This window comes from Triplophysa rosa, linkage group LG16 (genome assembly GCF_024868665.1).
Source record: "Triplophysa rosa linkage group LG16, Trosa_1v2, whole genome shotgun sequence".
NCBI classification, from domain to species: domain Eukaryota; kingdom Metazoa; phylum Chordata; class Actinopteri; order Cypriniformes; family Nemacheilidae; genus Triplophysa; species Triplophysa rosa.
The window spans coordinates 23,270,479-23,283,158 of record NC_079905.1 but is presented as its reverse complement, the minus strand read 5'-3'; the positions used below and the strand labels follow the sequence as shown (position 1 = coordinate 23,283,158).

The 12,680-nt window shown below is 39.2% G+C and overlaps 2 protein-coding genes across 2 annotated transcripts; both read right to left on the bottom strand.

The window, feature by feature from the left end:
* Window positions 1–4,458: 4,458 nt before the first annotated feature.
* On the bottom strand, window positions 4,459–6,890 carry lye (lymphocyte antigen-6, epidermis). Its single transcript, XM_057355118.1, has 3 exons — window positions 6,758–6,890; window positions 5,838–5,948; window positions 4,459–4,955 (listed from the first exon to the last, which is right to left on the bottom strand). Exons 1-3 carry the CDS (start codon window positions 6,807–6,809, stop codon window positions 4,744–4,746), a joined length of 375 nt encoding a protein of 124 aa, XP_057211101.1. The 5' UTR covers window positions 6,810–6,890; the 3' UTR covers window positions 4,459–4,743.
* A 953-nt stretch (window positions 6,891–7,843) lies between these two features.
* spaca4l (sperm acrosome associated 4 like) lies at window positions 7,844–12,080 on the bottom strand. Its single transcript, XM_057355117.1, has 3 exons — window positions 11,946–12,080; window positions 8,728–8,841; window positions 7,844–8,636 (listed from the first exon to the last, which is right to left on the bottom strand). The coding sequence occupies exons 1-3, from the start codon at window positions 11,995–11,997 to the stop codon at window positions 8,422–8,424; spliced, it is 381 nt and encodes a 126-aa protein (XP_057211100.1). The 5' UTR covers window positions 11,998–12,080; the 3' UTR covers window positions 7,844–8,421.
* Window positions 12,081–12,680: the final 600 nt, after the last annotated feature.

Sequence of the window (12,680 nt, the reverse complement as noted above, 5' to 3'; positions counted from 1 at the left end):
GGCGCCTGCCCTGCCCCCAGAGAGATACACTTATATAGGGAGATGGAAGGGTCTATAAACTTACCATAGGAGAAAGCGTGAAAACAAGAAAGGTTTAAAAACATCTCTTGTTATAAAAGAAATATTGGATAGACTGCATGATCATTTAATTATCTTGAAAATGATCAATGTATAATATGTATAACAATTATGTTTATTTTCTCTATTGTTTAGTTTTATGTATGTATGTAGTAGGATCTGTTATGTATCCCCCTTTTATTTTATGCTATTCGTTTTGTGTTGTCTGTTTTCTAGAAGGCAAAAAAAGCGTAACGGCTACCATGGATCATGTGAGGCACCCTCAGCCAATCATATAATGGCAGTGGCGTCGGTGGCCAGGGGCGTGTTCAAGCTCAAACCGGTGCGCAACGTTTTGCTACGGTTTCCGGGTTGAACGACACGTTTCATGGAAACGGTTTACAACGATGTGCAACAGGGGCTGCGTTCAGCCCCGACAAAACGTTGCAAAATGTTTTTTAAATGGAAACAGTGGTGCGGTTGAACACCTTGTTGTGATGACGCAAGAGTTAAACTATGGCAGCTGAGAAGGCCATTCTTTGTGTTCTTTATAAAGAATTTTCGGAGCCTGATTATTGTTATTGTTATCCAAAGCGACTTACATTGCATTATCCTATACACATATACATAGACATGTGCAATCCCCTGGGATCCAACCCACAACCTTGCGCTGTTAACGCAATGCTCTTACCACTGAGCTACAGGAAAGCTATAATTAAATGATTAATGATAAAATCGATATAAATACGTGTTGAATACTGCAAAATACATGTCTTCTAATATCTTCAAATGTTGCGTATACCGAGCTGAAGCGGACACATTTAAACGACTTTACTTGGACGCATTGTGCGAGCTGTCTCTTTAACACAGCGTGGGTTATATACATGTTGCTGCTGATTGGGAATGAGGGTCTGTCCATATAAACTTTTTTTTTTGTACAAATTTCAATACAAACATGTATGCCACAGCACACTACACATATTACGCAACTTAGTTAGTGTTGATACAGCCTTTGAAAAAGAAGGAACATAAAGACAAATAAATTACTTAAAGAACATTTAAACAAACAATTGTAAACAAAAATAAACAAATAAAGATGAGAGGATCTTAATCTAACAACAAAAGCATATCCAAAATAGAAATAAAAATACAGGCACTTTTACTTTTCATAAACCTGAGAGACTTTACTTGTATCCTTAGATCATTGAACCAGCCATTGAATGTGGTCTAATTTTGATGTATTTACATTTATGAATATAATGTTTAGCTAATACAATCATTATATTTAACATAAATTCCAGGTTCTTGTCTTTCAAGAATATGCCGATATTAATAGATGTTGCATTCAAAGGATCTATTGAAATATTCTTAGATTAAATCCAATCTTGAAAAGCAGTCCAAAAATCTTGCAAAAGTTTACAATGAAAAAACACATGCTCTTCTGTTTCTGTCTGTTTGACAAAAACTACAATAATTATTCTCCCAATTAAATCTATTATGTAAAAAAACGTTAGATGGATAAATATTATTTAAAATTTTAAATGAAACCTGTTTGGCTTTAGGAAAGACCGGGTAATCTAAATAACGCTTTCTAATATTATTTGCTACTTCTTCGCCAAATTCTTTTAAAATGTAATTTCTCCTCACTTGACCAGGATAATATAGCTTAATAAGTACGTTTCTAATAAACTTGTTTGTAAACTTTTTGCTGCATATATTTATATCTTCAATACATAGTGGTCTCATTCTTGGTGCAGTGTTAGAATATATTACAATTTGTTGTGGTCCATGTCGGTACACGATCCGGGATGCCTGCACGATCCGTCCGCGCATGCGCATAATGACGTAGTAGATAATTCTGTTTAGCGACGACACTGCACGATCTGTTCCACGCTTGAGCACCTTTGTACCGCGACTTTCACTACTGTCCACCTCTGGTCTCATGTCACTTCTGTGAGCACACTATGCGTTGAAATACTCTGTAACGTTTCCCCAGACTTGTTTGTAGTTCTTTCTTCAAGTAAGTGCAGATAGTCTAGGCAGAAATGCATATTATGTTCCTTATTGTGTTCTCTAAACACCATTGAAGGGATTATTCCTCATTTAGATTATATAGATAGATATATTAGCCTATATATAGACCCATACTAATACAAAATGAGTCGATTTAAAGTTAACTAATATTAGCAGCTTTTAATAAAAACCGTCTTTGACAATACTACTGACCTCAGATCGAAACACGGCAAGTTAAGTAGGCCTAATGCCATGCAGCAATGAATCGCAAAGGGGAGTATGGAGGAAACTGAAGGTTTGCAGTGACAGACTCTCAAGACTCAGACTTTATTCCACATGTAACCAAAATCGTGTATGTTCATGTAACAACTCCTTTATTATTTTGGATTGGCAACCACGTAAACACATCGTAAAGCATAGCGTAAGCTACATTTTAAAACATCAAAATAGACCCGCCGTGAACTGTTAAATGAAAAACACAAAGTAGCCTACAAAAATATGCCGCCAGTTGTGCCGTCTGGCCGTAAAGTGTTTCATCGCATGCTTGATACCAATAGTGTAGGGAAACCGTGACGTTGTTTACTACGTCATTATGCGCATGCGCAGAACGGATCGTGTACCGACAGTCCATATAAACTTACCTTGTTCACTTCAGGAAGTGGAACGCACTTCAAAAGGGCGGCGGGGATTCCCCCGAAAAGTGAAGTGGAAAGTCCCCCCTAGATTAATTGTTTTTCATGAGGAGTTTTCTTTATGTTAATTGTCTAAAAGAGGTAAATAGTACAAAAGCTAAATATTTATCGTCTTTGTTGATGGATTTTCGTTTTACAATGTGATTTATACAGCGTTTTAATTTTAATTTCTATTATTATTTTATTTTAATTTTTTGATTTTGTTTGTTTCTTTATCTAATATATTTGCAATTTATGGTGTAATTCACAATTCACTACAGATTGTGGAGGATGAAGGTTATTATTGTCTTGTTGTTGTTAATCACAAATCATAATAAACGATTAAAAGAAAAAAGTGAAGTGGAAGGCACCCCGGAAGGTTGCTGCTTGCTTTCCTTCTTTAAAGGGCTTTGCTGCCTCTCTTCACCTTTGGCGGTTAACAGGGTTCCTCCCAGAATGCAACGCGTTTTTAAAAACACGGAAAAACACTTGTAAAAACCAAATACGGAAAATTCCTTCATTTTAATACAGTAAATTAACCCCTATTTTTACGGATTTTTTTAGAGTGTAGATAATGATCTGAAATGTCTTCGCTCTGCTGAAGAATTTAAATGTCGTCCACATTACATACCGTATGACAGTAATAAATCTAGAGTATATGAAGAAGGTGAGTGGGTCCTGAAACATGTTGTTTAACGCCTATAGAGTTGAGAATGTCTTTGAAGGCAAGTCCTAAAATATCTGTATCGTTATCTTTGTGGATGTTAAAGCCTCCAACGACAAGGACTCTATCTGCGGTTAGTACTAATTCTGATAAAAAGTCACCGAATTCTTTGATAAAGTCTGTGTGGAGCCCTGAAGGCCTATACGCAGTAGCCAGAAGACCTTTTAAAGGTGATTTATCATTTACAATTAGTGATGTTATACAAAGTACCATCACCTCAAAAGAATTGTATTGAGTAAGTGCAGCAACACCCCCTCCCACCTTTAAAACGAGACTCATGTTTATAACAGTAAATTTGGGGAACAGACTCATTCAAAGTAATATAGTCATCTGGTTTTAGCCACGTTTCTGTCAGATCATAAAACGATTTATAATATGGGCATAGGATGCATGTCACACGAGCTGTTTTACTTGACCACTTAAGCCGTACTATCACATATTAGTGACTGTTTAAACTGCCATAAGCGGGTTTCTTTACAGGATCAAAAACACACCATATTTGTATATGTTGCAGATATTGTGGTACATGACAACTGCAATACAGTTTTTTTAGTTGCTTAGAAACTAAAAGTGATACTTGAGACCAGCAGCTTAAAGGCGGGGTGTCCGATTTCTCTTAGCCGTTGTTGATGTTCAAATCACCAAAACAGACACACCCCTACACCCATCTTTCGCTTTCGTCAGCGCTAGGCTAATGTCCGTCCTGTGCACCTTACTGATGATTGGCTACAAGGTTGTTTTGGTACTCGGCCCGACTTTGTCTAAACGAGCGTAATTCGGAAATTGGACACCCCGCCTTTAATGAGACTATTCATTGATGTAACGAATCTTTGGGATCAGGGATTGTGCTGAGTGCTCTACACTCAGATTGAATTTGTAAAACAAACTTTTTGCAAAACTTGAAACGCAGGTCTCCACATTAGACACAACTAACAACACTTGTGTTTCATTATGAAAATACTTTCACAACATTTACAATTCTACACACTGTAGTGCAGCACTCACAGACACTCTTTATTTATTTCTCCCACATGTCTTGTTTTACATCACAGATTGTCATAGTCCTCCCTATTATTATTTACACCACTCGTGCATGGAAAATAATAAAATACAACAACAGACAGAGTGAATTCATACAGATTTCATATATGAAGACAATAGATCACAGAAAAAATATCATTTTGTAATAAGTGGCAAAGTGTAAAAAGAAATGTAAAAAAATACAGTAAAGTTACAGAAGGTTCTAGGATGTCATCTTGATGTGTTGTGAGAGGAGCATCACATGTAAGTGCTCCAGAATGTGGCCAGCAGGGCGGCGCTCACGGCTCCAGCTACAGACATGTGTGCGGCACTGGCTCCGTTGCACAGATCAACAGTACAGCAGGTTTTAGTGATGGTGTATCCAGCACCTAGAACAGTTCCGGCCGTGTTATTGCAGTTAGATGTGCAACCGCTCGTGGACAAACTTAAAAATCCTGTCACGTTGAACTCTGTGAAAAAACAAAACAAATGTGTACCTCAACACATGATATCTATTGTACATCACACGTGAAGAATGAAGTATTTGATCTGGATGTATATATTTACTGCAAGTTAACACAATAACGCTTGTATTGATCTAATTCTTCTAAATGCTTCTGGCTAATGGCTAAATGAGTGGATGAGTGTCTGTGTGTCCCTATAGTCTCTGGGAGCCATTCTGAAGGCCAAACACCACCCAAGAGGCCATGGGACTGACAGAGAAATCACATGCCAAATGTGCCATGTCAATGATCTCCAACACGAACACACCGGTGTGCATTCAAGAACGAGTTTATTCGTTTATGAATTCAGCGTTTAGTTGTTCGCAATGCATAAAAGAAAATTTGATCAGACGGCTCTGTGTTGTTTCCAGGCGGACCCTGAACATGACATGCGCGTGTTGTGTGTGTATTGTGTGTGTGTTATCTGACCTGCTTTAGCAGTGAAGCATTTGGACTCAGAGGTGTGTGTTGTGTGTGTGTGTGTGTATTGTGTTGTGTGTTGTGTTGTCTGACCTGCTTTAGCAGTGAAGCATTTGGACTCAGAGGTGTGTGTTGTGTGTGTGTGTGTGTATTGTGTTGTGTGTTGTGTTGTCTGACCTGCTTTAGCAGTGAAGCATTTGGACTCAGAGGTGTGTGTTGTGTGTGTGTGTGTGTATTGTGTTGTGTGTTGTGTTGTCTGACCTGCTTTAGCAGTGAAGCATTTGGACTCAGAGGTGTGTGTTGTGTGTGTGTGTGTGTATTGTGTTGTGTGTTGTGTTGTCTGACCTGCTTTAGCAGTGAAGCATTTGGACTCAGAGGTGTGTGTTGTGTGTGTGTGTGTGTATTGTGTTGTGTGTTGTGTTGTCTGACCTGCTTTAGCAGTGAAGCAGCTGGTGTCAGGAGCAGCACACGTGGCTTCAGATTTCAGAAAGCATTTCCCCAGAATGCCGACTTGACATGTGTTACACTTCAGAGCTTCAGCTGGAGAAACAAAGACACAACATGAACATGAGCAGAGCATTTACACAAACATGTACACTAACACACTAACATCAGTCTCACATCACATCATCACACACCACTTCTGCTTCTGTTTCATTTCACAAAACACATAATAACACACACACACACTACACAAAATATAAAGGGCTCCAGAACTCTGAGAGCGTTACTTCACGAAGTTTGCATTGTATTGAATGAAAAGATGAAATTGTGACATCTGTTCTTTTGCTGTACAGTTTCACAGCTCAAAGTGACCTTTGACATTGTCGTCACCGGTATGTGACAACAACAGCCATGTGTGTACAAACACTTCATTACAGCTGCTTTACTTCAATAGAAAAGCAAACGCTACTAAAGATCATTTATTACACGGCTCTCTGGAATACTTGATTGTGATTGGTCAGTTATTCCCTGACCCGCTGACCTCTCGCTCCTCCGCTTGATACCGTGAGTCATCTTTACCGCTGCAGTTTAATATGACACATTCGTTCGTGACATGTATGAGATTATATTTACAAAACGATGAGACCAAACGGCACGTTCATTTGTCACACAAGATTTCAAATCAATATGAACGATAATCAGTGTGACGATGTCATAACCAGCGGCTCTTTTGTCCAGCGTGTTTCTTCTGACTGGTTTGTTGTTTCAGCTCATCAACATTAAACTCTCAACACGAGCATAAATGCATCAACAGATCAACATAATAAACAGAAATGTGTAAATGTGAGTTGTTTTGTCAAAGCAATGAGCTGATGAGGTTTGTTGAAATGAAATCAATGACTTACATAAAGTGAAGAGCGCGACGACGGCAACGACTCCAAACACAATTCTGTTCATGGTGACGGTGATGTGAGCTGCAGCTGTAAGTGTGATGTGTGAGTGAGTGGATGAGCGCTCTCATATATGCTGAAGAGATGAAGGGGTGGGGTCGTGTGTGAAGATCTGGTTTGGCCGGATGAGAAGTGACATTTCAGGTGTCACCACTCACAAGTCACATGTACCCTTTCCTCACCACCAAACCATCTGCACCCTGAACCTAGATCAGTCCACGCCACGGCGCTTCAGTCACATGACTAACTTCAATCTCAGATGAATCCTCATTCTTACGCAGCTGTTTAATCCTGAGGCTCTGACAGAAACAACACAAAACACTCTCTCGGCTCTATAGAGGAACACCAGCCATCACTGGGGTACGTCTACAGGGTAGAAACATCAAACCTTTCAACCTTTTGGCTGCCTAATTCTACACCGAGGACCTCGTGTCCCTCACCTTCACACTCACAATCACCTGAAACATGAAATGCCATCTTACTCTGAAAATTGTGTCTTTTATCAAGTCACACGAGGGGTCATTTCATGGATCTAAATGATTTCTTTGAGGTTGAACATCGATCAGTTGTTGACTGTGATGAGTATCAGTAGTAGTGTCCTCGATGAAACAACAATGTTCAGTATGTCTCGGCGGTGTTAATACTCCAGTCGTTGTCAGGTTGTTTGTGTTAAAGTCACGGGCCAGAGCTCACACGTCACAGATGTGTATCTATAACACTACACAAGCATCAGTACTCAGTCGTGGATAAAGCAACACATTCAAGAGAGAGTTTCACAAACCCGCTGTAAGCTATAGTCACGAAACGGCTCTCTTTCATTTATTTCACACAAAACCAACACTAAGTTTGTTCAAATGACACATAATAGGTTAAATAGCATTACACAAACAGGGTGTATTAATAACATTAACACAAATAAAAAATGCGATTTCATTCTTAAAAGACTGATAGATGATCGTGTCAGGGACATGCTGCCATTTCCACCAAAAGTATAAAGTGGATCTCTTCTGGTCAAAGTGAAAATAAAGAACGACTCCGATATCAACCAAAGCCAAACTCTTTTATTATAATTCTGCCGCTTTTCATTTTCCATCATGATACCAATTCAAACACAGGACACCTGGTCAGTACAATTACACATGACGTCAACTCAGGCCCGTCCAATAACAAAACTAAACTAAACAAGTAAGTAAATGAGGCTGATAAAAATGTCTTTGACCTGAAAGTGTAAAAATAAAGAAATAAAAACATAAACATGTCTTAAAGCTTATTTCATCAGGGTTTACATCCTCAGCTCCTCTAAAGAAAGATCAAGCAAACACATGTGGATTTGTGTTCTTATGAGACTGGGGTGATTTTGTGTGTGGGGGTTCATATCTATATTAATAATTGTTCGCTTCAATGTTTCATTTCAAGCTCTTTACTGACTTTATGATTGACAGATGAGGACATTACAGCATTATAAACTATCACTTTACAGCTGAGGACAGCAACGACTCCTTCATTTTCCACAGAGAAACTGTGTTTGTGAAGTCTTTGAAATGTTCTCATGTGTGTGTGTGTGTGTGTGTGTGTGTGTGTGTATGTGTGTGTGTGTGTGAGTGTGCGCGCGCTCTTCTTCACATGATGAATTTGATGGCGGCGACGGCAGCGAGCGTCATCACGAGAGCAGAGACGTGCGAGCGGTCCGGAGCGGAGTTACACAGGTCCGTGTTGCAGCACGTCCTTGTCATGCTGAACAAAGTGCTGGCGTTGGTCGGAAAATTCACGTTCGAGGTTTTATTGCACTCACTCACTCCAAGACATCCTTTGGACTTAATATCCAAAAAGCCAACTGAAAGGATGAAAGAAAGCAAGATTACAATCTTATATTCAAGATGACATGTCATGACTGGTTTCTTTCAGAAAGCTCAATATCTCTGTACCTGCTTTACCCACGCCGCTGAAGCAGTGCTCGCTGGACGATGTGCAGGTCACTTTACTTGTGACGCACAAACTCCCCACACCAGCAGTACACTGGTAACACTCCAGAGCCTGAGCTGAAAACAACAACAACACAATTCATCTGTTAGTCCAAGTCATTCTCCTCTTACCTCTCGTGTGCTCACACACATGACATCACCTTCATCTCGTAGCACTCCAAGTGAACTACACTTATTGTAGTGCTTCATACAGTATATTCTTCATGGGAATTTGACGTGTGTTTCGTTAAAAATGTTTCCATAATCTCTTTATAATTTCAGATGTTTGTCTTAGACATCAATGAGATTCAGAGGAGAATGAAAAGATCAAATGCACACGCTCATTTCTATTCATACTGACATGTTTGACTTTTTCATCACGCAGTCTTATGATCAAAGGGTGTAAACTGTTTTGACAGAAAGCACACACACAATATCAACTGTTTTCAATCGTGTTTATTCAGTCTGGGACTAGATTTAAGCCTGTCTGGAAAACTCTAACCTCTGAAATGAACTTCCTCTATATTATCATGAATGTCGTCTCTGGCTGTTTCTATAAGGTCTCACAGAGATCAAGTGAATCATCTGTAACGTATCGCGGTAAACTAAAAACACAGTCATGAGTTGTGTTTCGCAAACACAAGTATGCCAGACACCTCAAGTATGCAGGTAACAGGAATCAAAAAAGTCCAGTGAAATGCGGTCGCACTGGTCTGATGACATAACGCACAGAAGGCCACGTACACACAAACATTCAGAACAGAAATCACGAATAATTGATACCTTCATAACCCTCGTGCGTATGAAAAGTGATGCTTGTGCTGTTTTTCTCCACGTGAACACAGTCAATCATAGTTCAGCTTTCTGAGCCTGGAGAAGAGCCGAGTGAATCGCTTCCTCCACGACACAAAAACTGAGTGGTTTCGGTCACGCCCCATGGGAAGTTCAAGCCGCTTGTAAGGATTAGCACATACACGCGCACACACACTTTTTTCAAAAACAAGCTCACTCTTCTTTTTCCACAACAAAACACAACACAACATCACATAACAGCACACCTCATGTTATTTCTTTCTTCATAAATCAGCCATCATGTTTTCCTCAGAGTTGTGTGGTTATGTGGGAGGGAGGGGTGTACATTTTTTTGGTTATATGTAAGAGCAATTCTTCACTAGTCACGTTAGGGGCCAGAAATGACAAACTCTGTTTGAAGTCTTCCTGTGAATTCTAAAGGCCTGGTTAAACTGGTTCTTCAGGTACGTAAAGGTTTCATCACAGCGGGGTTTCTTCTATTGCGGCTGAACTCGCTGTGCGATGTGAGGTGTAGAGAATGAACGCTTGAACAGTAATACGTGTTTTTAACAGTATCACCTGAAGTGTGGTGTATAAGACAAACACAACCGAAGAGCTTTTAACATACAGAAAGAACGTGTGTGCAGATGTTGTTCTTGCCTGCAGGAGTTTCACAAGACATTAACATTCCTAAAACAATCATTTCCTTCTTACCCGAAGAAGCGTTTTCACAACAGACGGGTTCTGTGGATTCTTTATAGGACCATACAAGCCAACAAAGAGCAAATATTTAAAGACTTATGCAAAATATCATAATGTGTAAATTTGGTTAAGACATGTAGGCTTCAATTTTCATATCTCAGTATTTGACTGAACTAAATATTTGACCAGCTGAAAAATATCTTTTAAAAATATAATTCAAATTCAAATGTTTTACTTGTAAACCCTGACAATCAGCATTAAACAATACATCAAAGGGGTAGAGCTTTTGAAAATGAAACAGTGTGAGATATTTACACATCATTTCAACATTTCAATGATTAACAAGGTAGTTTTAGGGTTACAAGAAATTGTCATATTTGTTACTGTAAAGTATTATAATTATCGATTAATAATAACTGTTGTGTATATATGTGTGTATGTGATGTTGTGTATGTATGATCTATTGAAAGTTTAAGCAGTTTATAGTTTGAGTCTGAATCTGTCAATAACTGAAGCAACAGCGCCCCCTGGTAATAAACACACCGATTTACAGCAGCACACGAACACCAATAAACCACACGCACGCATAAAGCGACAGTTTCTTATTTAGGACACCGGTTTCAACTTCTGCAACACAAAGACTGCATTGATGTTATTAAAGATAAACTGATAATGATAACGTTTTATACACTGCGTGTCTATATATTTTTTAATATATTTAGAGATCTGTTCCACACACAAAGGCTTATCACAAGATGACCTGTAGTGATCTGTAGAGGTTCATGCGCAGGTTCATGGCACAACGTGACTTCACGACCTCTAGGAATGACTAAATCTCTCTTTTTTTTAAAAATGAAAACGGAGCTATTCATATTAAATATTATAAACAATAAAAGTACTAATGTACTAATAAAATAAAACTAAAATACGTCAAACAGTGAGCAGAGAAGTGAAGTTGAAAAGTGAAAACGGGTCATTTTTGTAATGCACGCACAAAAGGTGTCATGATATTTACAGGCCTGTCTAATCTTACACCTCTTTGTCATTCTGTGTGTGTAGAAATTCAACCTCAACACACCCTTCAAAGTGTAGAAACACAAGCTTTTGTTAAAGGAAGGGAACGTCACGTTTCTGAGTTTTGCATAAACTGATGAAAAAACCGCCCAAACAAATACAGATTACAGAGTGAAGACACGCACATAGTTCAGTGCGCAAACACATACTCTCTGAACGTGTACTGACATGCACTCTTTTTCAATACAAAGAACTTTCCCACACTACACAAAAACTGTTAGAGAGAGAGACAGAAAACATCAGATATGAGACCAGAGTGCGTCTCAGACACAAACATTTTACCATTAAAAAACAAACCCTCGGGACAAAATTCACGACTACAAACAAGGAAAAACTCTTTGTTGGATGGATGGTGACTCATGTAATTGAGAGCCATATTCAGCCATATGAGAATGAGTCATGACCCACAAACTTCTAAATGGACTGTTTGTTTATCACAATGACTTTATTCATCCCAGAAAAATTAAACCAACAACCACAAATAGAAAAGCATTTATTCATCGCCAAGACTTTATTCGTTCTTCTCTGTTGGATTTTTTAGTGTAGGCTAAAAATATTTTTCATTCCACGCGATCATTTGACAAGAATGAAATATAAAAGAGAGAAAATCTCACCGCCGATGAAACACAGCGCGACAGCGAGCACGAGCAGAAAGACTTTATTCATGTTGACAGATGTAGATGCGTGTGTTCTTCAGCTCGAGGACCGTTAAACTCCTGTCAAATTCCTGTGATCCACAAAGATCCGCTAGATTTATACGTCCACACCTACGACACGCCCGTTAAACCCGCCAGTGACGCGCGCCTGAAGGCCAGCGGTGACGCGCATCAGGGCGCGGTGTACAGCGATTTACTCTTTTTATGCCCAATTAAGAAAACCATGCATTTAGTAAAAAAAGAAGAAAGATATAAGACATTCAAATTTGATAAGAGATGAAATTGTGAAAGACGTTTAGGAGATTAACGTTTAATATAGATACACATGGCTGTAAATAAAACATTGTCTGTTTAAACTAGAAACAGTGTTGAGTAAATAACTGTCAGGATTATTTTGTGTTTCTATTGTGTTCCATTAGTTCTTGTTCACCTAGTTAAGCACATGTCTGCTGTCTGAGTCGACCATTCATTTCTCATTAGTCTTCTTGGTTGTTAATTATGTTGATCTGCCCTGCCCCTTAGGCCGAGTTCCGGAGTTATTCGCATCATAGCTCTAACCGGACCTAGTGCTACCAGACGTTGCAACCCTCCAGTAGGGCGGTTCCGTCTGATGTATCCTCATGCTGGTTCCCACCTTGGTAACCCATGACCTCCCCGGGTGGACCTCCACCTCGCAGTTTTCTCTTCAGCCGC